This window comes from Gymnodraco acuticeps, unplaced genomic scaffold (genome assembly GCF_902827175.1).
Source record: "Gymnodraco acuticeps unplaced genomic scaffold, fGymAcu1.1, whole genome shotgun sequence".
Classification (NCBI taxonomy): domain Eukaryota; kingdom Metazoa; phylum Chordata; class Actinopteri; order Perciformes; family Bathydraconidae; genus Gymnodraco; species Gymnodraco acuticeps.
This window is the reverse complement of record NW_022992129.1, coordinates 624,070-651,669: the sequence shown is the minus strand read 5'-3', so window position 1 is coordinate 651,669 and position 27,600 is coordinate 624,070. Positions and strand designations below refer to the sequence as shown.

The following is a 27,600-nucleotide window of genomic DNA, read 5'->3' as shown; positions in this document are numbered from 1 at the left end:
AGTGCAGAGCCTGATACGCTCAATCTTTTCAAGGTTGAGAAGAGGAACAGGTTGTTCACTGTGAAGCCTACAAGTCTAGTGTATACGTTTTAAAAAGAGAAGACTCAGTTGACTGACAGAACGAAGCGCTTCGGTCAGTTAAAAATTATTATTATTCTTCTCAGTTGAGTTTTTACACAAAAAGTTGGTTAAAACTATATTTTAGTGTCTTGGAAATACAAATAAAAGAGATACAGGTCTGTCATTTATGAAAGGACTAGGAACATATCCTGAGAATTGAGATATGCTGCTTACAAAGTGCAGGAGGTGAGAAGTAACAGAGTAGAGGGAATAGGGTCAAAAGGGTTCCTTGTAGGAGTTACAAGGTCAAGGACCCCCACAGCTGGAGTGGGGGGAGATAGATAGGAAGGTAAAGGAAGGTAGAGGGAGTAAAGCTAAAGAGGTTGAAAGAAGGGTGGATGGTAAGTGAGTGTGATCGATGAGGGTGAACAGCAGCACAATTCTCCAGGAGGAAAGATGGATGGTGATGAGTATAGTATTTTCCAGGATTTCAAACAGAAGTCTGGAACATGAAATGTAATAACTTGTGATACAAGGATATGGTAATAGCCAGTTTCATATGATCCACCATGTGTTGCTTCCATCTGTATAGAAATCATATTATTGGGGAAGTTATTTTGGTAAAGTCATTCCTTCTGTTCCTTTCAATGCATTTCACTGTCAAATGCCATGAGCTTTGATGCGTATTCTTACATTTATCTAGTTTCCAAACCTTACAGTCACAAGAGTAACTATGAATATATAAAACACGGGCTGACATTGTTTAATTAAAACTGTTGGTAAACCACATTGTTAAATGGGTCTGACAATTCTACTTTTAAGGTAAAGAGTGCAGGATTCACATGTTCTGTTGACGTAAGATGACACAGCAGCACCAGTTACACCCTGGGTTATTATCTAATGGTTTAACTGGGATTTGCTCACAGGCTCTTCTAGCATCTACTGATCAACTTAGCTGTACTGTATGTAATCACATTACCCGTTTTGTCTCACTGCCGTCACTGAAATCAATGCTGCTTTACAGCTTAGCCCTTCCACTTCTCTTCTGCCAGAAGTGTCAAGCCCCCAGCTTTAGCTCTCTCGGGGTCTCTGATTGGCTGCTTTGTGTATAGCTCAACAAATCTAATCAACAGGGTCAAACAAAGCTCATGCAGCTTATTTTGTTCACCTCTGTTGGCATTGACCTGTGATTCAATATAAGAAATAAGAAACTTAGTTATTAGCATAGACATTTACTGACCAGCTAAATGCAAAAATATTTTCTCCCACCAGGAAACCACAGAGCATGTACATGATTTTCCCTGAGTGACATAGCTAAATTTAACATCTAAGGTAATGGACGCCATAGAGAGTAGGGTTGCAGTGTAATATTTGCTGTATCATAGAGTTAGATAGATACCCATGCTTGTACTCCCTTTTCACACCAGCAAGTTTTATTTTTTCCCTGACGCATTACTTGGACAGAGGCCAGATGTGCGGTTGTCTGAAGCCGAAAGCAACTACAAGGGCATTCAGAGCGCACAGACCTCCATCGAGGCCTTTTCAAGGCAAGTAAAAACTGTTTGTATTCAGATCTGCTCCAAATCTGTCTCAGGCTATACCCTTCTACCAAGTTAAATGAAAATCTAACAGGTGTTTTTTCTGTAATCCTTCTGAGAGACAAACCGAGCAACACACCAAACCACAAACACAACATCCTTGGTGGAGGTAATACATATAAATTAGCCGAATGTCAAATCATACTTTATGAAATGTACACTCTTGGCCTAACTCTGAATTATATTGTGCTTCATAGCTTCGTCTAGACTCATCAGATAAGTCAAACAGAGAATTGCAGCAACACATTGCTGTGACTCAGCATGCATGGTTGATTCTTGCTGTGTCAAAGCAGCATAATGTGTGTGTGTGTGTGTGTGTGTGAATGTGTGTATGGAAAACTACATAACACATAGCAGCCTGATATTGAACAGCTCTATAAAGTGTTTGGAGAACAGTGTCCACACTGCAGTTGTCCGTACCTATCCTTAACAAGTGATTCAATATTCCGACCAATTTATTTTAACAGCCCTTATTATAATTTAGATTCACAAGAAAATGTCCCCTAGTTTTGGCGGTAAAATAATGAATTAACTTGCATGAAAGAAAATATGACTAGTAGCTGGAAATGTTCTATCTATGTGGCTAAGTAGCATGCTAACATGCATGTGATTGCATGTTAGACGGGCAAACTTAAGGGCATGTAAAGATCAACGGTCTCCTAGGACTTATCTCACAAACAGTAGCTTCACTTCACTGTTAAATGTGTTAAGTCCTGTCCTCCCTCGTTGAGGTCATAGTAATACAAGCCCAACAATTAATGCAGCTGCTTCACAGTAAAAGCTGTGAAGACAACGCCTTCACTTTAACCCCCCCTACTGTCACCTGGCGTTTATTTTCTACACCCGGTGGTTTAGCACCTCTCACTAGGTGCCCTCCAAAAAGTTTCCTGCCTGTGCACGTCACATGATCTGCTACCTGCCTACACAGTTGTCCCTCAGTTTCTTATTAGAGATGATGACCTTACATGGAAACAATAACTGAGCGGTAAACATGTCATCATCGTCAGTGTATTCTCAGGAAAGAGCTGTTTCACCACCAGCAGTATAGAGCGTTTCAGAAAGTATGTAGAGAAGCCTTTAGCGGGACGGGTGGCGCAGTGGTCTGTGCATCCGATCATCAGATCAAGGGGGGAGTGCTGGGGAACTCCAGTTCGAAACCCGCTCCTGCCGCCACTGCGTCAGGCCGTTGTGTCCTTGGGCAAGACACTTCACCCGGATTTGCTCCTGTGGGTAATATCCACAGTACATGTATGATACCAATGTGTACTTGTAAAAGCGCCTCGATGACCTCGAGGCGTGACGGTGTGGCGCAGTGCGCTGTGCAATGATCATCAGATCATTGCGCTGCTGCGTCTGTAAAGCCGGTGTGTCCTTGGGCAAGACACTTCACCTGAACTTGCTCCTGTGGGTATTGTCCACAGTATCTGACCATTGCATATATGTGTAATGTGTGTATATGTAAAGCGCTTTGAGTCATTGAAAAAGCGCTATAATAAATGTAAGGAATTATTATTATTATTAAAGAGAAACCATAACTGATGGGTTCCAGGATAATGTGTTAGTCACAACATACAAGGTTTAATGAGTCAGATAAAATACAATCCAAGTGTCTTTTTAGAAAAAGGCCCTCAGTCAAGAGGACTTGACTATCCTTGAGATTCAATCAGGCTGACAAATTCTGCGTCAAAACAGGAGCATGGTTGAAAGCCTGTGTACTTGCGTGAAAAAGAAAATTACTTGATTATTTGTTCTCTGCTGAGTCTGAGTGTTAGATAAATATGTCATGGTAACTTTGCAGGAAGTAACATAAATCAATTTTAAGTTTTAAACGGGATCATCTCACATAATGCAATGAGAAATACTATGTTTTAATGTCAATTGCATACCACTAGAGCACCATGTATGTGTATTAATCTACCATTGAAAAGTAATTTCAAAAACATTTATGTTTCTTTTTTAAGAAATAAAGGAAATTCATTAGCTTGAGCTAATGAAATCCTAAATATTTCAACAAAAAATGAAAAACAATTCAAAAAATGTGCTTACATACAGTATGGTTATTCGCTATTTTCCCAATGGTTTTTGAAACGGTGAGTTTATCGAGTGTTTTCTCGGAGTCTTGCTGTGCTTCAAGCGACCATGGTGACAGATTATACTGCGCTGTGTGACAGAATGAGGCAATCAGTAACTTTATGGAGCATTAATCTGATGGTGTACTATAAATAGCCCACCTTATTAATATGAGAAAACTACTTTGTTGTGAATATCTGCAACACATTAAAGAACAACAGCATCTAAGAGTCTGTCAGTAAAACGGTGGAAAAAACAACAATCTTGACATGTAGTGTACACAACATGTTCCATATTTAACTTTTTCCTTTGCATCATATATATTCTCAGGTATTTAAAGATATTTTCCATCTTTTTGGAAGTCTCAGTCTGTAGGCTTGGCTTGAGAACTGGTTCCTGAACAGACCAAGTACGAAGTGTGAACTGTGTGAATATAATAGCTCCCACTGCTCCAAGTAGTAGGATGGGTTAAATACAGAGAGTACATTTGATAGTGTGCCAGTGCTTTGTAACAATTACAAGATTTTCAGACTTCAACTCACCTCCACTTCTATGCATTCGTTGAGTTTCTTGCAGGTGGCCGATATGGTCTCAGTGGTGCCGAACTCAAAGTACCAGAGCTTGTTCTTCATTCTGAGGAGAAACAGAGGACAGACATGTTTTTAGACGAACATATAAAAAAAGATTGGCTTTCACACGAGCACAGTGTTTCAAGCCTACAGCCTGACTTGCTTTCGGGTGCACTGGACACATATTGAAGCTGTCCGATTGCCTTTTAAGTCACGTCACATTTTGGATTTGACAGCCCTTGCAGCCATGTGACCACGAAGGTCAAAGCTCCATCCTCAAGCATTAAAGTGTAGACACTGGCCACTGGAAACACAGCAAGTTAACCCCACCATCTTTCCTTCTGTTGTCCACGCTTTCATTGAAACAGTCCACACAGTCGCCTCAGTAAACATATGTTGAGTTGAAATATCCACATTGCCTCTGGAGGGGACACAAGGTGAAACATTGCTGGTGGAGACTGTATGATAAGGGGAAATATTTGTGTGATTCACAGCACTCGAAAGCATGCCACAGGACTGACTCAACAGCGGTTCATTTTTGCCCTGCAGAGGGTTTGTCAGAGGTGACCCGATCGCTGTTTACGTCCCGATGTCATTTGGTGCAGTTTTGGCACAGGACGGTGGCTGAATAACAAAGTCAAGGTGAAATCTCTGCTGGACAGGGGAGTTCTCAACAGTGATAAATGAAGGGAAAACAACTGGTGCAGTAACTGAAGACAAGTGGAGGTAAAGGGAATCATGTCACAAAATGAATAACTATTATAAGTGCAGGACCATAAATTGCTATTAGCTTATTTCCATCTGTGCAGGTACACAATGAACAGACACTAAAAACATAGCATTGTCTCTATCACACCAACAATTACAATAACAGATCACCTTACAAATACCAGTAGATTGATCAGTAATACTTTACAATTACAATGCATTTACTCAGGTAGCCCACACTGTTGTATTGTATATGTAAGTTTTACATTCTGACCTTTCTGTCGGATCACAAAGTCTGTGCAAATAGCAATAATTTGGATGCATCAATAAAGAAAACACTTCCAACATCTTTCCACTATACCTCACACCAACTTAATTTACACACGAGTCGGCCAGATTCGGACTGTTGGAAGTGTCTTTGGCCCTAGTCAGAGACTCTCTATGAGTTTAAGCATGTTTATTTGGACGGAGAGCCATTTGGTAAGAGAAAACACTCTGATTGGCTGTCAGGGGAGGGGCAAATGTCCTCCTTTGTTTTATCTTGGGCCGTCAACTGCCTCCTGGTCATGACTTCATAGCTTCCCCATTTGACCCTTTTTGATCTGGTGTTTTGAGAGATGTATCACAATCTTTGAACAGACTGGGGTTATCGACTCTCCCCTGCTATCTTATACAATATGAGTGTTAGAAAGAGAAAGGAGTATCTAAAGCTTTAACCACAAGTCTACAAAAATGATTTGTAAAGGATGTACTCACCCTTAAAACCCAGAGAAACCCTACAAACATCATAACTGATGTCTCTACAAAGACAAATACTTCATAGATCATTTAACAAGCTGCTGATACTGATAACACAGCTATTGCCACAACAGCTCAGTACCATGTGGGCAAACCATTAGCCGCTTTCACACCAAGTACTTTGCCTTACTTAGTTCCCAGCACTTAGTACCCCCATGGAACTAAGAGCCGATCGCGTTCACACCAGAATAAATTCCCTGAGGGGAGATTAGGCAAATGAAGCCGCTAACGTCACTGATGTCACTTCTTCTTCTGCTTTGGGTTTACTGGCAGGCCGCAAACAACTTCACGGTGTATACTGCCACCCGAAGTCCCCGGCTGGAAGTCCCCGGAGTTGGGGACTGGCTTCAGTTGAAGCTGCTGGGACTCCAAGCAGCAACTTTTCAGAGTTTTACGGGGCGTGGTTTGCAATTCGCCCAGCCAATCAGAAATTGGAACTTTTTTCTCCTCAGGAAAGTACCACCTTTCTAGCAGGCACTAAAAAGGGGGTAAAGGTTCTCATGAACTGAGTTCTCCTTTTGGTGTGAATGCAAAATCCCAGGAACTATCGGAACTAAACGGGAAAAGTACGGGGAATAGTTCCGATAGTTCCTGGGATTTTGCATTCACACCAAAAAGATCTGGAACTAGAACTTTTTTTTGCTAACCTTTTCACCCCTTTTTAGTCCCTGCTAGAGAGGTGGTACTTTCCTGGGGAGGAAAGGGTTCAATTTCTGATGGGAAGCGGTGGAGTGATGAGGAGGTGTCAGAGTTCAGGCGATTTTCCGGCCGGGGACTTCGGGTGGCAGCAGGGCCACCTTAATGCACGGGCTGACCTAGGCTGAAGCCCAGGGGCCTACGGAGATCGGGGGCCGATCATGAGCCAATAAAAAATAAAAAATAAATAAATAAAATTCAAATATCTTTTTTTTCCGGGTGTTTTTTTTGTTTTTTTTAAATAAACAAAGTCTTGACTTTCAGAATATGAAACTTTTATTTCCAAAATCACACGATAAATACATTTTTGAAGCTTGTAAAGGGAAGATGACAGCTCTCACTCACCACTCACTCCCCCTCCCTCCGGCTGAAATTATGAATGTAAGGTGTATAGTAATCATAGATAACACGGCAGGGTCCGTTACAGTTTGTTTTCATCTGATTTCAATTAAACAAATTCTTGGCTTTCAGAATATTAAACTTCTTTCGGCAAATTCAGATGATAAATACAACGTTGAAGCTTGTAACGGCATAATTACAAGCGGAGAACGGAGTAGTAAGTAACGTGACGTCACAGCAGGCATAACAACAGCAGGTGTTTCTCGTGAGTGTTTTCCCCGGGAAACAAGCACACACACACACACAACACACACACACACCACACACACACCACACACACACACACACACCACCACACACACACACACACACACACACCCACACACACACACACACACACACACACACACACACACACACACACACACACCACACACACACACACACACACACACACACACACACACACAACACACCACACCACACACACACACCCACACACACACACACACACACCACACACACACACACACACACACACCACACACACACACACACACACACACACACACACACACACACACACACACACACACACACACACACACACACACACAGAACAGAACAGTAATCCAAACGAAAATATCTTCCCTCCATACTATTTTGATAATTTGCTCCGCTAATCAATCAGATCGATGGATTCCAGAGATTTTTCTCAAAAATGATGTAACAGTCAGTGGGCACCACTTAACAGCCAATCAGAATGAGAATATGTTTCACATGTGACTTATTCAAATTGCGAGTGATTGAGTGACAGATGAAGGTTGTTTAGGAGAAAATGTCGGAGAAGAAAAAGTTTGAGAGTGGAGCTCGGAAAAGGAAATTGTTGAGGGAAAAGGAGTTTCGAGACAAGCAGCTATTACAAAACATGCCGAAGCTGACAGGTTATTTTAAACCTGTAGGCCAGGATGAGGAGGAAGGACAGATGAGTTCTGTACCGAGCGGCAGCGGTGCCGGCCGCGGGGCTTCGGAGCCAAGTAGGCCGTCTGGTTCTGATAGCGATGGAGTAGCTGGAGTAGCGGGAGAGGAAAAACAGACAGGAGGGACATTATCTGTTGGAGGAGATGAGAGGACGACGAGGACTTGCTACGTGGAGGGGAGCCAACGGCAACCGGACAGATACATGAGGGAGGCCCGATACGTCACTCATCTGGAGGAGAGGACCAGGCGCGCGTAGAGCAGAGTGGAGAAGTGCGATCACAGAGCCTGCCGAGGCTATAAATGACTTTGATTTGTTGTTTAAATAGGGGGCCTACAAAAACTATCAGCCCCAGGGCCTGATGGCAGGTTAAGGCGGGCTTGGCAGCATACGCCGTGAAGTTGTTTGCGGCCTGTCAGTAAACCCAAAGCAGAAGAAGAAGTGACGTCAGCGGCTTCATTTACGTAATCCTCCGTCAGGGACTTATTCCGGTGTGAACGTGATTTACTAGATAGTTCTGGAACTAAAGATTTCCGGGAACTATTCCTGGGAAAAGTACTTGGTGTGAAAGCGCCTATTGCCACTTTGGCACTGAGAGCAATAAGAGGACACTTAAACAGAATCAACCTAAAGAAATATTCACACTGTGCGAGAAATATTTTTATTTTCACTCATGTACACTCAAATAATCAGGAGGTAAAACTCAACATGAACTCAAAGCGTACTACAGACTTCAAACAAAGCATTCAAATAATTCATGATGTTTATTGAAACCTAAATGTCTTAAGCCGCTGCACTTGCTCACATGTTTTTCTCCTCGCTAATTGTCTTTCTGTCCCTTGTTCTCTGCCTTTCACCTTAATGCCTCCCCAGAAACCTCTGCCGCTGTCAAATCAGGGGATTATGAGCATATTTGAGATCACAATTAGGAGCAGTTGCGATTCTCAATGAGGCGAGCTGCCTAAACTCATTAAGCTGCTTCCACTTGAGACGGTCTGTAAAAAATGCAATTAACTCATGTTTTTTTCCCCTCTCGTATGGACACAGAGTGCAACAGGGAGACAAACTACTTTTTATAAGCCTTTCCTCTTTTATTCCCATGTTTATGCACCACAAATGCAGTAACAAAGAGGATGTTAAATCATCTAAAGAAAATTGGGTATTTATCCAATTATGGCAGCATGTTTTTATCCCATTTTTAGTCCGATTGTAACGCTGTTTCCCGAACAAAGCAAAACACTTATTAATTATTTTCATCTTAAATGAATGCAGTTGCTATGAAAGATAATATCTCTTTCTCCTGGTGGATATACAACTTTATCTAAAAGAGAAAGAGATTGGCTTGTATTCAGTGAAAGGTGAAACCATGAAAACACTGTTAAGCAAAGCTTGAGGATACAACACTCTGTATCTGTGTACTGTAGCAGCTATCTCTCCCCATTGTGCTCCTCCCTGCAGATAAGCATCTCCCTTAATCCCCAATATGAGCAGCGACCTTATGACCCCCCTCCACCTCTTTCCTGCCCCTCCTCTCTCTCACACATTTTGCATTAAGTTAAAGAGGGTGATTTTTGACGTTGCTTTTTAATGGGACACATCCGCCCTCACCCAGTGGAAAAAGAAACTTGGAGAGTTTAAAGTAAAAGTAATACTGAAAGTACTCTGGTACAAGTAAAAGTACTGCATTCAAAATCTTACTGTGTAAAAGTACAAAACTATTGGCCTCAGAATACATTTAAAGGGAACCTGTTAGAGAAATGTTTTGTGTTGATAATAAATGACAATTTTTGAATTAATTTAGGTCTATATATATTCTTTCGATGTATGAATATGTATTAAATTAAATATTCTGAGAATAGTTTGGATTTATTGTGATCAATCAGATGATCAGCTGTTATATAAGGAAGGGTGGGTACAGTCTTTGACCTTATGTTACACTGATAATTTTTGTTTATTTGTTTGTTTAATTTGATTGAAGAAGTAAATAAATCAGCCAAAGGAAGGCAAAGAAATCAGCGCCTGCAGTTTCATTCGGACGGTTTTTACGTGTGAGTCAAGAAGAGGAGCCCTGTTAATGTGGCACACTTTTAAATATACTACAATGCTTTTTGGGGTTTTCCCTTTCCTGTAGTGTGAAGAAACCTCATAATGTATTCAGTATTTTAAATCACATTTCCTCGGGAAGTTTTGGATGGACCAGGTTTGTGTCATGAAGTGTTTCGTTCCCGAGCAACAACAGTGCATTTTCTAAATATGCTCATATGTGCGTCTCACTCTGTTTTTCTCCATAGTAACAAAAGTAGTCGTGTGATTCATTGTTAATATGGAGTATATGAAATATTGATTGATAGAACTCCATCTCTGCCGTTACTGTAGATGATGTGTAGTCACCTGAATTCCCAAAAGTCATGATTCATTTAACGGGTGATGTCTGGTAGGATGTGCCTACAACAGATATGCTGTTAGTGACTTAAGATAAGAGAAGTACTGTACATTAGAAAATACTTCTAGTATGGTCGCTTCTTTTTTGATATTGAGGAATTTACACAAACGTTTAGAGGAAGAAGCAAACTACCACAAGCACTTGCAATCATTGTTTAGCTTAGTTTATGAAAATATTTGCAGCAGATGAACACAGAATAGCCAAATATATGTTTTAAAGACTAAAGCAAGAATGAACATATATTTATATACATATTTAATGTATCCAGTCTACCTATTACCATTATTACCCTTATGTTTACCATTGCGTTTGCTTGGCTACAGTAGATACATTCCAGGTAAAAAAAGTCCCGTTGCATAAAGGAACTGATGCATTTGATTTTCTAGGAAACAGACAAAGAAAGAAAATCCTCAAACTTAATCGACTGTAAAAGCAAAAAGGAAAGAAACACTGGCAGCTGAGTTTTGGGACAGAGGTCAAAAGGTGGTTGATATCTGATCTCTGCTAATCCAATCAACTGATAAGGGTCACTGAAATGTTTCTAGACCGAATGGTGACTAAGGCCCCGGCCACACGAGGACGAAAACGGCTAAACGCATAGGATTAACGCAAACGCAAAAAAGCTTCCGTCCACACGCAAAATTCACCGGAAAGTTTCTGTCCACACGAGACAGCTCCGTTTAGCTCCAACCGCTGGAGAAGCTGCAGTACACATGCAGGAGCCTGTACGTGGCGCTGTAACTTCCTCCACAAAAGCAGCGAAGAAGCATGGTTGTCATGGTTGCCCTTCTGTTTATTCTCCGCGGTGGGGGCCGAGGGAACCGGGCAGAGTTTTGCGCCAGTCAACGTGTATTAAAGTTGAAATCTTCCGACAAAATTATAAAAGTGCCGGTCAAAGGTCTTCTTTGTTATTTATTGAGCTTTAAAACAAATGAATAATCGACTCTATATAATATAATAATATAAATACACTGGAGCCTCTCTTTTTCCTCCCTCTCTTCGGACAGCGCCAGTGTCTGTCTCATGCAGCAGCTGATCCAGTAATGAGTGACCCGGCCGACAGTAAAAATAAACATATTTATAACTAGTTTAGGTAGTTTGAGAGGTGTCTCCGTCCTGTCAGATTAGACTTCACTCGCGTTTATGTCCATATCGAGAGAAAGATAAATAATCTGAATTCAGTGTGCAGTTTACTTTGACGCGGGGGGTGAGCAGCAGAGGTGGGGAGAGGCGGGGCTATTGCCTCATCATTATCAGAAAATGATCGTATAGGGCGTACACACGGAGCCGTTGGACCCCCCAGAGCGTTGCGTATGCCGTTCTATCCACCTTGGGACCCGTTATCGTTTCCGCAGTCGTTTAGTGCCGTATTCGGTCGTCCTCGTGTGGCCGAACGGTCTATATGACACTAAACAGTAACGCAAACGACCGTTTTCGTCCTCGTGTGGCCGGGGCCTAAATTCACCGGGGCATGTCATGTAAAATGCTAGAAGTCTATGAGAAAATGACCCTACTTTTCACTTGTTTATAACTTCAGTAAACACTTTCTGGACAAGTTGATGGCTTCATTTCAAGACTCAATAATTTGTTTCATTGCGTAAAGATATTACCCCATTTAGAGCTTAAAAAATTGTAAAATAATTACAAATGGGCGGGACTACCTTGTGATTGACAGGTAGCTACCACAGTGTTGTCCAGTCTAAATGTTTTCTGTGTTTTCCTCTTACAACTTCAACCTTTTCACAGTTTGCTGCCAGCCAAAACATTTCTTGGTCAGTATTCAGCTTGATAAGCTCCACCCTTTCTTTTGTATCACTTCCGGTTGCAAAATACAAGATTGCAATGGCTAAGAGGGAAAACTCATGGCTATGAAACAGTAGTCTGCAAGTCCTTGAACATGTGGTTACCTCTCAACTTAAATCCCACCTCAGCTCCTAACACCTCAATCATTTACATCAATAACTGCACTTCCTCCACCACTACTTGGTCCGAAGGCGTCCCACAAGGTTCAGTGTTTGGTCCCCTCCTCTTTCTTTATCCTCTATGCTCCCTCTTGGCAAAATCATCTGTAATCAAAATCCTCCATTTTCACTGCTACGCTGATGACATGAAACTCAACATATCTACAAAAACCATCACCAACACAACCCATTCAAAACTCACCAACTTTCTCACCGAAATCAAATCTTGAATGCAAACAAACAACCTTCAAGTGAGCAGCACCCACGTTGCTTTCATCCACTTCTTTTATACAGTCTATGGTCAGAGTTCATGATTCCAACGTGTAAAAAGGAAACATTTTATTTTATCAGAATTGGAAACATTTGAATTTTGTCAAGGTTGTGTTTATTTGTTTGCGTCATGGCATGAGTTTTTGGTACTTGTGTATTTTCTTTGACAAAAGTGTTCAATTTTGTGCTGTGACTGTTTGCTCACATAACCTTGTCAGTCCAACAGGAAGCAGAGTGAGTGATAGATCTTTCCATTGATACACATCATATTCTTTAAACATTCCGAGAGACGACTCGGGTAGAAACAATTTTAAGTGTCAGATTATCCAAAAAACATATTTTTCCTCTCACCTGGAATGCTATTCAGCAATCAAAATTGTTTTCGCGTGAGTTTCCAAGTGAAATGTGTGTCATCTCTCCAATATAATGGAATTAAATGGCACTGTGGTGCTCAAAACCAGAAATATATATATTTGAAGAACTAAACAGCAATGTCTTTTTCCAGAAATCATGACCTGGTTGTTGGGAGTAATTTCATTTGAAATATTTGTTTCTTTCTTACAAATCACACTTTTTGATTGTTTGGTAAATTGTGCCTCAACGTTAACAATAACTTATAAGTTTAGAAACGGGCGTGTAATGCATAGCTTGGTTCAGGGTGTATATTCAGATAAAACATCTTGAATCGTCAAATTAAAACTCGTCTGTTTCAGCTGCACCGTGGCTAATTTATTTTGGCTAAACATGAGCTTATTGTGAGCCACTTTGGATGAAAGCATCACCTAAATTAAAAAGACTGTCTCCTTATCTGTGCATTGGTAGATTTGAGGCCAAAACCAGGAGAGAAAGATTTGAAATTATTATATTTCTTTTTTCTTTCATCGTTTATTGCCATTCCTCATGTTTAGCACATTTCTGTTCAATTGCTAAATCTTATTATACCTGCACCGCTCTGCCACGTCTGATAAATGCACATTTGATGCAACATTTATTCTGAATTTGTTCCTTTATCACAACATAATTCCTCTTATTGTGTTCATGTATCCACAATTATACACCAAAACAAATTCCCTTTATGTAAAACCCCGGATTCCGATTATTTTAACACTTACAAATCCGTGGCTTCTTCTCAAATACTCTCTTGCTAGAGACCACACCCGGGCCGTTTCTCAATGTCGAGTATACATGCTGCAGAGCCACTATTTCAAGTATACTACGTCATCAAGTGGCGCCGAAGGACTGTTTAAATATATGTTAAAGTCCCAGCATTCGGCGCCACTCGATCAAATCAGGTTTTATTTATATAGTACATTTTAAAAATTGTTTTAGTCGAGCCAATGTGCTGTACATGCAAATACAAACACATTACTACAATCGCAAACAGAAGACAATAAATTACAACAGCAAATATAAAAATCACACACAGGGAAATGTCATGAGTCTTGCTCCGCTCTGACTACAAGGCCAGAGAGAAGAAGTGAGTCTTTAGTGTAGATTTAAAAACCCCTAGGGTCTGGGCCGACCTCACATGGAGGGGCAGAGTGTTCCAGAGCCTGGGGCCAGCTGCTGCGAAGGCTCGGTGCCCTCGGGTTTTGAGCCTGGTCTAGGGCACTACCAGCAGCAGCTGGTCAGCTGACCTTAAAGCTCTGGCTGGGGTGTAGCGAAGGAGGAGTTTGGCTATATAGGCCGGAGCCAGCCCATTTAGTGCTTTGAAAACAAATACAAGGAGTTTAAAATCAATTCGGAACCGAATTGGAAGCCAGTGCAGTGAGGCCATAATTGGGGTGATGTGGTGACGCTTTTTGTGGCCAGTGAGAAGACGTGCAGCTGCGTTCTGCACTAGCTGCAGGCGTCTAATTGACGCCTGGTCCACACTCACGTATAGAGCGTTGCAATAATCCAGCCTCGTGGTTACAAAGGCATTAATAACCCTTTAAAAGATAAAAACGACTTGGTCTTGGCCAATAGTCGTATTTTAAAAAAGCGATGACGTAGTATACTTGAAATAGTGGCTCTGCAGCAGGTATACTCGACATTGACACACACACACGGCTAAATTAAGGATATATAGGTGTCATTAGCACCTGGGCTTTGGGCTCCTGGAGGTCTGGATGGTACCCGTTAGGTGGTGATGGGTCGAGGTGTCAAGAGTCACACATCCCTTTAGTCCCAACAGGCCTGGGGATGTGACTGTGACACTAGTGTATGTGCTAGTAGACAAGTGGGGGATGGTGTGACACACACACACACACACACACACACACACACACACACACACACACACACACACACCACACACACACACACACACACACACACACACACACACACACACACACACACACACACACACACACACACACACACACACACACACACACACACACACACACACACACACACACACACACACACACACACACACACACACACACACACACACACACACACACACACACACACACACACAACACCACACACACACACACACCACACCACACACACACACACGATGTGGGACTTTGAGTGGCAGGGTGGACAATACATAAAGCACTGAGCAACTTTTCTCACCGGGTCAGAGGTGATCTATCGTCCGCTCACCCGTAGAGAAAAAACGGCTTGTTCTCCACTCTGACTCCTTTCAATTTATAAAAAAATAAAGAACGGATATACACGCTGCCAAAACATCAGTCAGACAACAACAGAACAGTGGAAGTTGTCAATCAGATGTCTTTTTATATAACTCTGTGAAAAGAGGAAAACTCACAGAAGAACACAGCCTCCAGTGTTTCTGTAAATAGTGTACATTACACTGCTGGTTTCATTCAGAGTGTCAATGGAGTTGGAACTGAGCCAGGAGTTGCTCACAAAGCAGAATATAAATAGTTTGAAGCATCAAAAAGCAACAGAAGAGTTTATTTATGTAAGCTGAATAAGTTCCTACACATTAATGCTTTACATATTTTAACTCTGGATGATAATGTATCAAAGAGGAAGAGATTTATTGAAACAGAAAATGAAATACAAAAAAGCTGCATCGCACAGGACATTTTGTCTCTGCCTGACAGAAAATGAGAGAATTCATTTGCATTTGTTTGTCATTATCGTCATGTCAATAAAGCTATTTTTATTTGCCTGTGATGCTGGAGAAATCTCTCTCTCTCTCTCTCTCTCACTCTCTCACTGAGTTAGTGGCATCTAAACAAGCTTTTATAATTTACTGAGTAAACCACCGCAGTAAAAACACACAATTTGGTTTTATGGCCATTTTTGTTTAATTGATTTCTAACCTAGACTGATATTTGCTCATGTGCTTGCTTAAGCACACATTCAGCACACAGTTTACACAGAGTGGCTTTTAGGCAAATGATGGTGCACATCTGCATGCACGCTCGAGACACCTGAGAGCATTATCACTCCACAAACACAACAACTGTTTGTTAACATATTACACACACCTCGGCCTGAGGCAAAGACAAAAGGCAGCAGCACACACTCCTCCTCCCTCATTCCCCTCAGGGCTACAGTGTGTTTCTATAGAGGCAGGCTGCTGCTGTTTGTTCTCTGAATAAGTCTTCAGAGGAAGTGTGGCCACAGCAAAGGCTGCTGGGAAATCAAAGCAGGGAGACATCAAAGGCCGTGTTTCCCCCACAACTCCTGATCTTTGTGGATGGTATAGAGAGGCAAGTCCCTCCCTGTCCGGGGAGCTCCATGGGACCTTATTTCAGAAAAAGTATGTATTGAAATCAATGGAGAGAGAAAGATTATCTTTAGATCCCGTTTGAATTGTGCCACGAATTACACAAACGATGTTTATCAATTTAAAAGATAATTTTGCAAATAAATAAAAAAGTGTCGTAAAACTGTGAAGTAACACTTTTGTTTGTGTGAAACCGCTCAATGAACTACCTCTCCCGTCTCGCACCACACACCCAGACGGCCGTCACGTTGGAACATTTCACCTCTTTCTCTCAGAATGAGGCGGAAAGTATTAAACGAGGTGAAAATCACTCCAAGTCTGGGCACGTTGAGAGCTGTACATACACACAAGGGGAGTTAGTCGGTTCCGTAAGAGCCAGCATGCGGGACCGGGATTTGTAGTCTTTCTAGTTGCATATTTTTCATAGTTTTATATTTCAACAGTTTTACGACAAACTGACTTTTTTGACATGGAAATGCTTTTTTAAGATTGAGAAACATCATATGTGTAATTCATGGCACAATTCAAACAGGATCGAAAGATAATCTTTTTCTCTCCATTGACTTCAATACATAATTTTTCCGAAATAAGGTCCCATGGAGCGGAAGTAGACTTCGCCTCTATGGATTCAGAGCTGAGGGTTGCACATGTTTACATTTGAAAGACCAGGTTCTTTATTTATCCTCTTCTTTACAAATCTCATGAAACTAAATTGTTTGTCATGCATAGATTTGTACATTCTGGTGAGATTGAAGCATAAAAATCTACAGGCCCATGTTGATTATTATTAAAGAAAATTCCAGGGTGGCTCATTGATATGTTTCAAATGTTTTAGAGCTCTATGAGTAGAAAAAGACCAGGTTCTTTATTTCTCCCCTTCTCTACAAATGTCATGAAAATACTAAAATGTGTTTGTTGTGCATAGATGTTGATATTCTGGTGAGATTGAAGCTAAAAAAATCTACAGGGACAACATAGATTTGTATTAAGGAAAAGGCTGTGGCTCATGGACATGTTTCTAAAAAGATGTGGAGCTCTATGAGTGGTTATGCTCGTCATGGTGCCCTGAGGATGAACCCTGATGATTCCTGGTGATCTTCTGGCACTGCCATTAGTTAGATATTTGGTTTACGTTCCTCAAATGTTTTGATGGGGTGCCAATACATTTGGTTCACACATTTATGTCCCGTACAGCAATAACTAAAAGTTAGAATCAAATCAGGTCAAATATCTAAACGTTGTTTAGTTTTTTTTACCACATACCTTCAAAAAACATTCCCATCAGCCTTAGCAGTTCTTTGAGTTTAGTGCTGATTTACCCATTGGTTTTTGACTACCCGTATTTTTTTTTAAAGCCATTCATTCGGGAATATTGCTCATGTCAACTTTCTTTGTGGAGCCACATTTGGATAACAGGGTGCAGCTGGAGAATAAACAGCTTGGTTTGGCTTAGCAAGGCGCGTCTGATTTTGTCGATCAAAAAACAATGCCTAAAACAAAATGTGCTTACCAGAAAAAAAAAGAGTGCAGATGGAAATGATCTGGCATATATATTCTCTTTTTAAGATGGTGTACTTTTTCCTCGTTCAATAAAGACATACAAGTAAAGTAAGTAAAGTCAATTAAGAAAGCACAAACAGTTATACTCAAAACAGTCTTCAAAAACCCTGACCAAATACACCTTGTACTTCAAAGAACACCCTAACTCAATAGGACATTTTGTAATTAGCTGAGAACATTACAAAAAGTTTAATCAATAATATAATTTTAAATCATTTGTGTCTGGTCTCTGGAAACCATTGAAGCCATGGCTCCTGCCCAGTTGGATTTCCCCTCCTCTCACGTCATCGGTCGGTCCAGTTTTATCACAAACGCAGATCTGCCGATATATTGATTTAACTATGCAGGCAGCTTCTGTTCTGTTATTGATTGCTGACGATCGCGGCTCAGTGGGATATTGAGTTTCCAGATTAAAGTGCAAGGTCACTAGTTGGTTATGAGGTTTGCTTGTTAGCTAATGTAGTTAAGACGTTGGAGCAGGGGAGGGGATTTATGTTGTGAAATACCAAATATCCGCCTCCTTCTTTCCTCTCACCTGCTGTTGAACTTCTCAGGGTGCTTTTCCCGCATCAGATGAAAGCGATGGGCGATGGAGGCATCCTGCAAGAGATAACAGAAGAGATCAGAATAAGAATCAGAATACTTTATTTAGGGGGAAATTGGGTATGATAAAAGTAGCTAAATGTTATAATATAAATAATAATAATAATAATAAAATGTTATTTTAATTTAAAGGTCACCTATCATGGTTTTAGGCATATATTATGGGTCTCAGATATATAAAAACATGTCTATGATGTGTTTTTCTCAAACAGATCATGCATTGTAGACATCCCTCAAACCCCTCTTGTGCAGCCCTGTTAGAGAAACGCGGATTTTAAGTCCTTAGCAAAAAAAAAAAAAAAGAGGAGGCGGAGCTAATGCCTGATCAGAATTCTACCGGAGATAAAGTTAAATTCTGCTGGGATAAAACGCCATCCTGTTCAAAACCACATCAAGGATTATTTCTGAAACAGTATGGAGCTCAAATGCTTTTTCTCTTGCAGGTTTATCACAAGGCGAGTTCCTTTCTTTACTTCCTACTTTTTAAAAACACATGTGCTCTACAGTACAGGTTAGCTCCGAGTGTTAGCGAGGCTTGCTAATGTAAACAAAGACGAGATTACGTCCAAAATACGTCAGGCATTGTTTCTGATAGAAACTTTCTGTGGGTCCACCATCCGAAATTACGTCATATCGGCAGCAAATCTGGATCAGCTCCGTTGTAGCCCCGTTTTAAAAAGATTTGGGTACGGAGGAAAAGAGAAAGGGTTTTTATTTTCTGACGCTGCGTGAGTTCCCCGACGCACCGGGGACACATTTATGTATAAGGTCGCATTCACACCTAATAGTCCGTTCTCTGGTGCGCACCAGACCACAGTTTGTTACATTGTTACATTTTTCAGAAGGTTCGGTTTGAGTTCACACGGCAAAACTCAAACGGACTATAAACTTTAAACACAAGTCATGTGCACGGAAATGCTGTTCAACCATTGGTCAGACATTAAGCGGGTAAAAACGCAAATCCCGGCAATTTCTACCGGAGCCTCCGCCATGGAGCATCGGCACCTTCTGCAGGTTATTTTCATGCTGCTGTTAATCTGGAGAGCATATCAACAGAAGTGGATAGCACATATGATTATACAATCAGACGACATGCGTTAAAAAACATTATAACATGTAATGAGAAGTTGTGCAGTAAGGAGGGACGTTTCACCGACGACAGGTGGCTCTTACTTTTATGTAGCTGACGGAGCATTTTTACTTTACACGACACTGTTCAACACTTCATTCTGCTTCACTCTTTCACTAAAGAAATGAAGATATCCGCGTTCTTGTGACTCGTAAATACTACGCTCCCTATGTTTTGGTGCGGACTGCGTTCACACCAGCGATGATCCGCTCCAGAGTTCACTACCAAGCGCTCCGAGACCACCTCTTTTAAGCGGACCAGAGTCCGGTTGTTAAGTTCACTTCAGAGGTCTCGGACTGCGTTCACACCGACCCAAACGAACCGCACCAAGCAGGTAAACACACCAGGGTTCGATTCAACCGGACTTTGTATGATAGGTCCCCTTTAAATAAAATAAAAAATATATACTTTTCAGTAGCAATACAAATGATCAGAGATGAAAATAAAAAATAAATGTCTTTAATTTGAATAGAAAATCAAATAAATAAATTATCTAAAAGGTATATGTTTCAGTTTAAAGCACAAATTAATGGTAAGCTGGATATATTTGTGTAGTGTATTAGTGTATTACTTATTTACATTTCAACCACCAGCATTCTTCCATAAAAAAGCAAGACATTCAGTGACTTTGGTCTCTTTCAACATTTTATAGACAAACTGATAAATCAAATATTCACTAAACATCTGCAGATGAATCAGTAATGAAAATAACCCAACCAAAACGGACAAAATAAGCTCACATTTCCACTACAATAGACTTCTCAAGTTCTGCAGATATTCAGTCAATTAAGCGTAAAATACTCAGAGAAATGGAGCTGGGATTTGTTACACAGAGCAGCGTTGAACTAGAGGTCAGGAGTTAATGGGAGCAGGGTTCAGCCCCCCCCCCCAATGTGTTTAACCTCTGACCCCTGAGTGTGACCCTGATCAGTCACTAGGGCAGCCTCAGTGTGACCTCGCTCACAGACACACACAAACACCAGCGGCGATCACGCTGTCACCACATTATTGATGTTGTACTTCTTTAAAACACGCATTCATTTTCCATTCATCACAGGAAGGCTTCACTCTCACAGGAGCCTCACAAAAGTTCAACAGAGGTTTGTTCCCCAACATGGTCAACTTGCTTTCATAATAATAAACTATATTAGTCAGATAACTCAAATCAAAACTACGCAACCAAACTGCATTGCCAATTAAGATTTTCTAGTGAAATAATTTCGTTTGTTGTTGACATATTGCAAATCCATTTCTAATCAAAGTCTGTGAAAGTCATACAAACACAAATGGGACATTGTAGACGCTGTTCGTGTCTCGTTTGAAGCCAAAAGTCACCAATTTACTATATAATTTATATATACACAAACTACTACACAATATATGTAACAATATTTTTTTATTTCACTGTACAATGTTCAATTTGACATTTAGTTATCTACTTACACGTTCTGTTACTTGCACAATTCTTTTGCACTCATTTTATTTTGATTGTTTAACATATTTTATTTTATCATTTTAATAATTATATGTATATTTAATTTATTATTTATATATTTTTTTATCATTTTATTTCTATTTCTTCTTGACTTGACTTATTGTATTTGATGCATAGAAGTATGTTGCATAGTTAGTGAAGCCTGGGACTTCCGATTTTCTTTGCAAAACTACACAGTAGCTATTGTGCACATATACAACAATAAAGCTTTTGAATCTTGAACATCCACTGTAGTCTGACACACAGGACATGCAGCAGGGATCTGGACACTTTCAGTGACTGTGATGAATTGAACAGAGCAGCTTTCATTTGACTGTAAGTTGAGTTTGAGCAGAGCTTCTCCCCTGCAGCCTGAGATCCGTCTGTCACAGATAAACGTCGCTGTACATGTAGAATAAACTCAAGATGCACGGACTCAAAGATTACATCGACTATATGTCAGAGGAAGCTAACATGGATATGGAGATGGTGGATGTAAAGTTTCACTCTGATGGTGGAGTCAGTAATCATGTTAACATATTAAAGTCTTTTATTTTACAATAACATCTTCTGAGTCTGCCTGAAGTGCCTAACAGAGACAAGACGCATGACATACTGTAAGCCCACTTACTAAATGTGTCTGGTAAAGTTTACTTTTGGTAAACTGGGTTCAATATATTCATATAGGTGATACAATACAACGATCTTTAGACACCACAGAACAAAAATAGGCATGGTCAAAAAATGATCATGAGCTGCGGAAGTCTTCCCAATATAGTGCTTTTTCCAAATGTGAGTAAATTAAACTAATTCTGAGGTAGTGGTTATGACCATAGTTATCTTTTTTAAACTTTTTATTTTAGTTTTTTATCAACAAACAGCCAGACAGACGACGCAATAGCAGTTGGCAAACAAGTTAGGATGACAAGTGTGATTTGAGTCCGACAGGATAAAAAACAAAGACAAAAAAATAAATAAATGAATAAAACAAAACAAAAAATGGACTGCGACAGGACAAAAACACAAAAACAAAGTCAGAATCTAAAGGCTCTGAGTCTAAGTCCATTATTAATACCATAATGCAATTTAGAGATCAAATAATGTGTATAAATGGAACAAAAAGACCAAATATATTAAATAAAATAAAAACACAGCACTTGTTGGTCAGTCAGCCGCCCACTAATCACAGTTTAACACCGCAGGTCCACCACCCTATTGTACAGAGACATCCGGCATGTCCAGCTCCCGTATATACTTGTAGAAGGGGTTCCACATCTTGTGGAATTTCCCCAAGGACCCCCTCAGTATGCACCTTATTTTCTCGAGTTTGGCTGAATTTAGGACTTCTTTTAACCACGAGGTGTGTGAAGGGGATGTTGGCGACTTCCACATGAGCAATATCAGGCGTCTGGCTAGTAATGTAACAAAGGCTATGAAGGCTGTCTCCAGAGAAGAGAGTGGCCATGTGGGTGGGGTTACACCAAACAGTGCGGTCATAGCATTAGGAGTGACCGGTTTTCCAGTCATTTCTGACAGTGATCTAAAGATGTCAGTCCAATAAGAGTGTAAGACCGGACAAGTCCAGAACATGTGTGCGTGACTCGCCGGTGCTTGGCTACATCTGTCACAAGTTGGGTCCACCTCCTTATATATTTTAGAGAGCCTGAGCTTAGTGAAGTGTGTGCGATGTACTACTTTGCACTAAATCAGTCCATGTCTAGCACATTGACCATAGTTATGATTAACCATCCATATTATGATATTTGGGACCAGTCCCTTACAAAATCATCAAGAGCTCCTGTTAACACATATGATATCTCCAATGAAGAAACTGACAACCAGGCTAAAATATCTTGATTAGGGTTTATAAAACAGTTGTGCATTCACAGTAAAGTATTTCATCAAGCCTCTCCTGACAGGCAGAGCATGTGTGATGGCCGTCTGGCGCCCTGCCTGTCTGTGCAGCTGCGAGGTGTTTCAGCGCTGCAACAAGGAGAACGAAAGGTTGTGACATGACAGCTGGACAGGTGCAATTATACGCATCCTCACTTGTCACCCTCAGAAACATCCTATGGTGTGACAGGGCTTCTCTCCACCAGACACTGCGGCGATGTGCTGACATCCCACAGCATCAGCAGGGAGGAGGTCTTTAAATAGAGCTGCTGCTGCTGTAACTGCACAGAATCTGATACTGGAAGCAGGGCAGCGAGGAGACATCACAGGTGAACTACTGGAAGACACACAGGACTGTAGAGTGGTGCAGGAATGAGTCCAAAAAAATGAGGCAGCAATTAAGCACTTCTCTTGTCTCGGAGTAAACTTTTGTGTACGTGTTTGTGGTTGGATGCCTGAAATAAGGTCTGTGGATAGAGATGCCCAATTAAGTTCTTTTTGGGAGTTTCTCAGCCAAACAACCCCCCATGCCTGAAATGCCTCCATTGGACTCCTTTGTTTACAAACACATAATGACATCACTTTGTAACACGTGCGCTTCTATTGGGGTGATAGGCTAAGAGGCGGGACATCTCTAAGCGGTTGACCAATCACAACAGAGCCGGCCAGCTAACCAATCAGAGCAGGCTGGGCTCTGGTTTCAGACAGAGGGTGAAAAGAGGTGCTGCAGTACAGACAGTATGAGAAAAATAAAGAGCTTATCGAACATTAAAGCATGGAGGCGTGTCACAGGGGAGGAACTACATACTGATATGAACCTGGAAATGTTTTGTTCTACAACACAAATACATGCTTTTACGTGTCCTGAAAACAGTGGTTGCTAACAAGTGTCAAATTGAGACTACCAAACGCCAACATTCTGAACATTAGCCGCCTTTAGCCTAACATTCGCTTTTTACTTTTGGCAATTGCATTTACGCTTTAAAGGTGGGGTAGTTAAGTTTGAGAAACCGGCTCGAGATACACTTTTTGTTATATTCCATTGAATACTCTTAACATCCCGATAGCAATGAATATCTGAAGTGCTTTGACAAAAAATCCATACAAAACGTCATCTGTGGAAGCAGTAGCGCTGTAAAAAGCACGACCAATCATCTGAGCCGGCCCGGCTAAAGTAACTGGATGGCCTACCTGCCTGTCAGCCTTCCATCTGTGCACAAACTTATCTCGTGCCCTCATTGGTCATGAGCGCGTTCGTGTGTGTTGGAGGAGGGGCTCTGTAAGGAAGTGGCAGATTTGTTCCGGTTGTGTATTTTCAAATTCTAGCGCACTCGAGCTGGTTTCTCCTAAATTACCTACCCCACCTTTAAGAATCATAAAAGTTGTGTTGATATGTGGAGATGATCCTGCTGAACAAAACGTGTAAGTATCATAAACATGTATTTGGCAAAAAGCTTATTTCCTGCAATAATCAAGAATCAAATGGAAAAATCCTGTTGCCTTTCTGTCGAGGGAGCCTTTGAGTTACAGACATAATAAGTCATCGCTGCAACAATTGTTATGGCAAGGTTATTCATCACAACACATAACATAGGAAATGTGTTTATGGTTTGCCTCAGGAGGCTTAGATACAAAACAGGGAGTTATGTTTCAGTGATTTTGGGACAATGTGTGCAGCACAGCGTGTGGATCGCGGCCAGACAATGACACAAAGTGGCCGTGAAGCTTTCCAAAAACATGACGGGCTGCTTCATGTCACTAAATCTGCTCTCAGTTCCTCTGCTGCAGGCAACCACTGACCAGCCACACTTTTCTGCATTCTGTCCCCCGCTGATAAATCTGTTCGTAACAATATGTGACATTTGCCGTCGCCTATAGTTGCCTGTGTGATGAAGGTTGTTTTGATCTTGCCTTTTGAAGTTGCGTGGGGGCAAGAGGAGGTGCTATTGGATGGGTGATGTGAAAAGTAGGAAGGGAAAAAAGGGAGAGACAAACAACAACCAAAAAACAAAAACGGTAGCTGGGAAATGTCACCTCAGAGGGACCCACAGCAGAGAAATAGGTTCGTTGAGCACTATAGAGTTTCACTGGCCTCTGGTGAGGGGCTTAATGTCAAAGAGAAATGTCATAGTTAGCTTCTAGTCTATCATATCCTATGATACGGTTATATTGGGAAGCTCAGGTTAGCAAAGCAATCTTAACATACACTGTCTTTGATTTAAGTCTTGTGTGATTATTTTATATTTCAAAGAACCTACACTCCTACTTACATACATGTAGTAAAGCTCTGTATAGTAAGGATACTAACATGGTGAGTCAACATTGTGATATTAAATCAAACCCTTGTCGTAGTTTTTCTGACATTTCGATTCATTTTTACCAGTATTGTTGTAGGTTTGCTCATCTCATAATTTAGACTTATATGTTTATCGTGAATGCACTTTTGAAAGGGTTTTCCCTACTCAACTTTTACTGCCAAAAATTGACTATTTTTTGTATTATTTGATACAGCATTTTGACTTTGTTCAAATAATTCTCTATTCTTTACAGTCTTTTCTGCTGTTATTTGATTATCTCAAAACCGAAGGTGCTTAGGCCTAACATGAGGAACAACATGTGTTTGTTCATCTTTTTAAGTCTGCGAAATAATATTACGTTATGAAACGAATAAACAGATAAAATATCAAATCTGTGGAGCTTCTTTTTTAAATGTTTAATAGAGCAAGGATCCCTTTTTAAGAGATGTAGAGCAGAGGTTAACAACACTTGACAGGAAGCTGATTAATAGAGTTCACAAAACTGTCATACAAATGTTTTGGTAGTTTCTTGAATAGTTATGAGTATCAAATGTCACGGAGAAACATTTCATAACGTTTGAAGCTAGTTTTTTTAGAGACTCAGAAGACAGGCAGGCTTTGACTCTTGGCAGAAAAACTCTGTCCCCCAAATATCAACTATTCCTTTCAAGTTATGTTTGTGGCTTGGAGTTGGACTTCTTCACACAGTTTCTCAGCAAGTGTAGTGCTAGGTGTGTGTTAAAGTCCACATGTTTTAGCGTGTGTGTGTTCCTCCCGTCTTGAGGAGCAGCCAGGTGTCACTCAGCGCGGTCGTTCATTACGAGGTAACCTGGCCTGAAGCTGGCAGCCGCTCACTTCCTGTCACTGATACTTCCCCTGACCTTCAGAGAGAGCCAGCTCTATCTCTCGCTCACAAACACACACATCATTTCATACACACACTTTCTGATCCTTGTGGCCCTGCTCGTTTCCTGAACAAACACTAACACAGGACAGGATTACGTTTAATCTAATAGAGTATTTTTCTTAGTCAACTGACCCCATCTCCAAAGTCACGGAGTAACTTTACAGCTTTTACTGTCAAACAAACCCAAGGAAAATCCTGATCTTGTGAATCTTTAGAGGCAAACACTCACCAACCGTGGCACGTTACTACATCCAGCTTGCCTGAGGTCTCAATCAACGACATGTGTCTCTTTACAATTATCTGATGGCAATTTAAAATCTTTAAGGCAGAAAATGAGTTTAATAAACCGGGAAACAGACAATTTCTCATATAGCTCTTTGTATAAAAAATGTGTTTCCTATTGAAGTGCAACTAGGGAAGAAGAGGTAAAACGGAAAATGTAGGCCACAGAGTCCTGACAAAATGTCCATTAATTCAATGTTTGTTCCCTGTTGGACTTTTATAAAACAGGCAGCAGTGGATTCACCGTTTGAAGCCACTCACTTACTCGTTACTAATTAGGTCAACTGTGTTTGAGTACCAAAAAGCCATCACTTTAACAGAACGATGAAACTGGAAATATAACATACTCCATGTTCCAATGGGAAACCAGGTGGGAGATCATGTCGAACACATTTGGATAAATCTGCAGCTTTTGGGAATATTTAAATGTGAGAACATCATTTGCATAATCTGGTATTTTTGGTTTCTGACGCAACTGCTTATTTATTTTCTGTGCTTTTGTTTCCTTGACTTGATACTAGGTCTGGGGAACATATCAGTATTATATTTATAGACTTGACTTAGATTTTGGAGCATAAGAGTTGTCTTTCACTGGTTTTAAAGTCATTTTCTGATCCGACCAGACGGACCTAGACTATCTAGTCAATATATTAATATTACCAATACTTATCTATCAAAATCTCAGTGTTAATGGAGATTTTGTGAAATCACTGATTGTCAATCTTTTCATTACATAACATGTCACTTGTTAGACGCTTTTATCCAAAGCGACTTACATACTCAGTACTGTGGACAATCCCCACAGGAGCAATTTGGGGTGAAGTGTCTCAGGGACACAACGACATGCTGACTGCAGTGGGGTTTGAACCTGTCACCCCTCTATCCGAACACCAACGCACAACCCACTGCGCCACACGCCTCCACAAAATACGCCATTGCAAAATCAACATTAAGGTGTTTTGGTCAAGATTAAACCACAGTGCTATTCAGTACTACTGGACAGAAAAGTTACCTAAAACATTTTGTCTAAATGTAAATAAAGGATACAAGTTGTTGGTGTTACTTTAAAACTCACGATTAAAAGATTAAAAGCTAATTATTGGGAAGAGTAGTTGAAAAAACACCTAATTTACTCCGTTTAGTAGCTGTTCTGGATCATATTATTCAACATGTTTATTTTCTGCTTTCTTATTTATTCCTAGTCTTTTAATTGTTATTGTACAATGCCATGTCTTTTTATGCTGCTGCAACACACACATTTCAC

General features: G+C 40.7%; 1 protein-coding gene across 1 annotated transcript in view; it reads right to left on the bottom strand.

The window, feature by feature from the left end:
- Positions 1-27,600, bottom strand: part of LOC117538102 (diacylglycerol kinase beta) — a gene marked incomplete in the record, with an annotated part of 134,000 nt that overhangs the window by 36,236 nt on the left and 70,164 nt on the right. Inside the window, 2 exon segments of the mRNA XM_034203635.1 lie at positions 4,271-4,361; positions 18,287-18,351. Of these exon segments, the coding sequence (XP_034059526.1) occupies positions 4,271-4,361; positions 18,287-18,351 (156 nt within the window).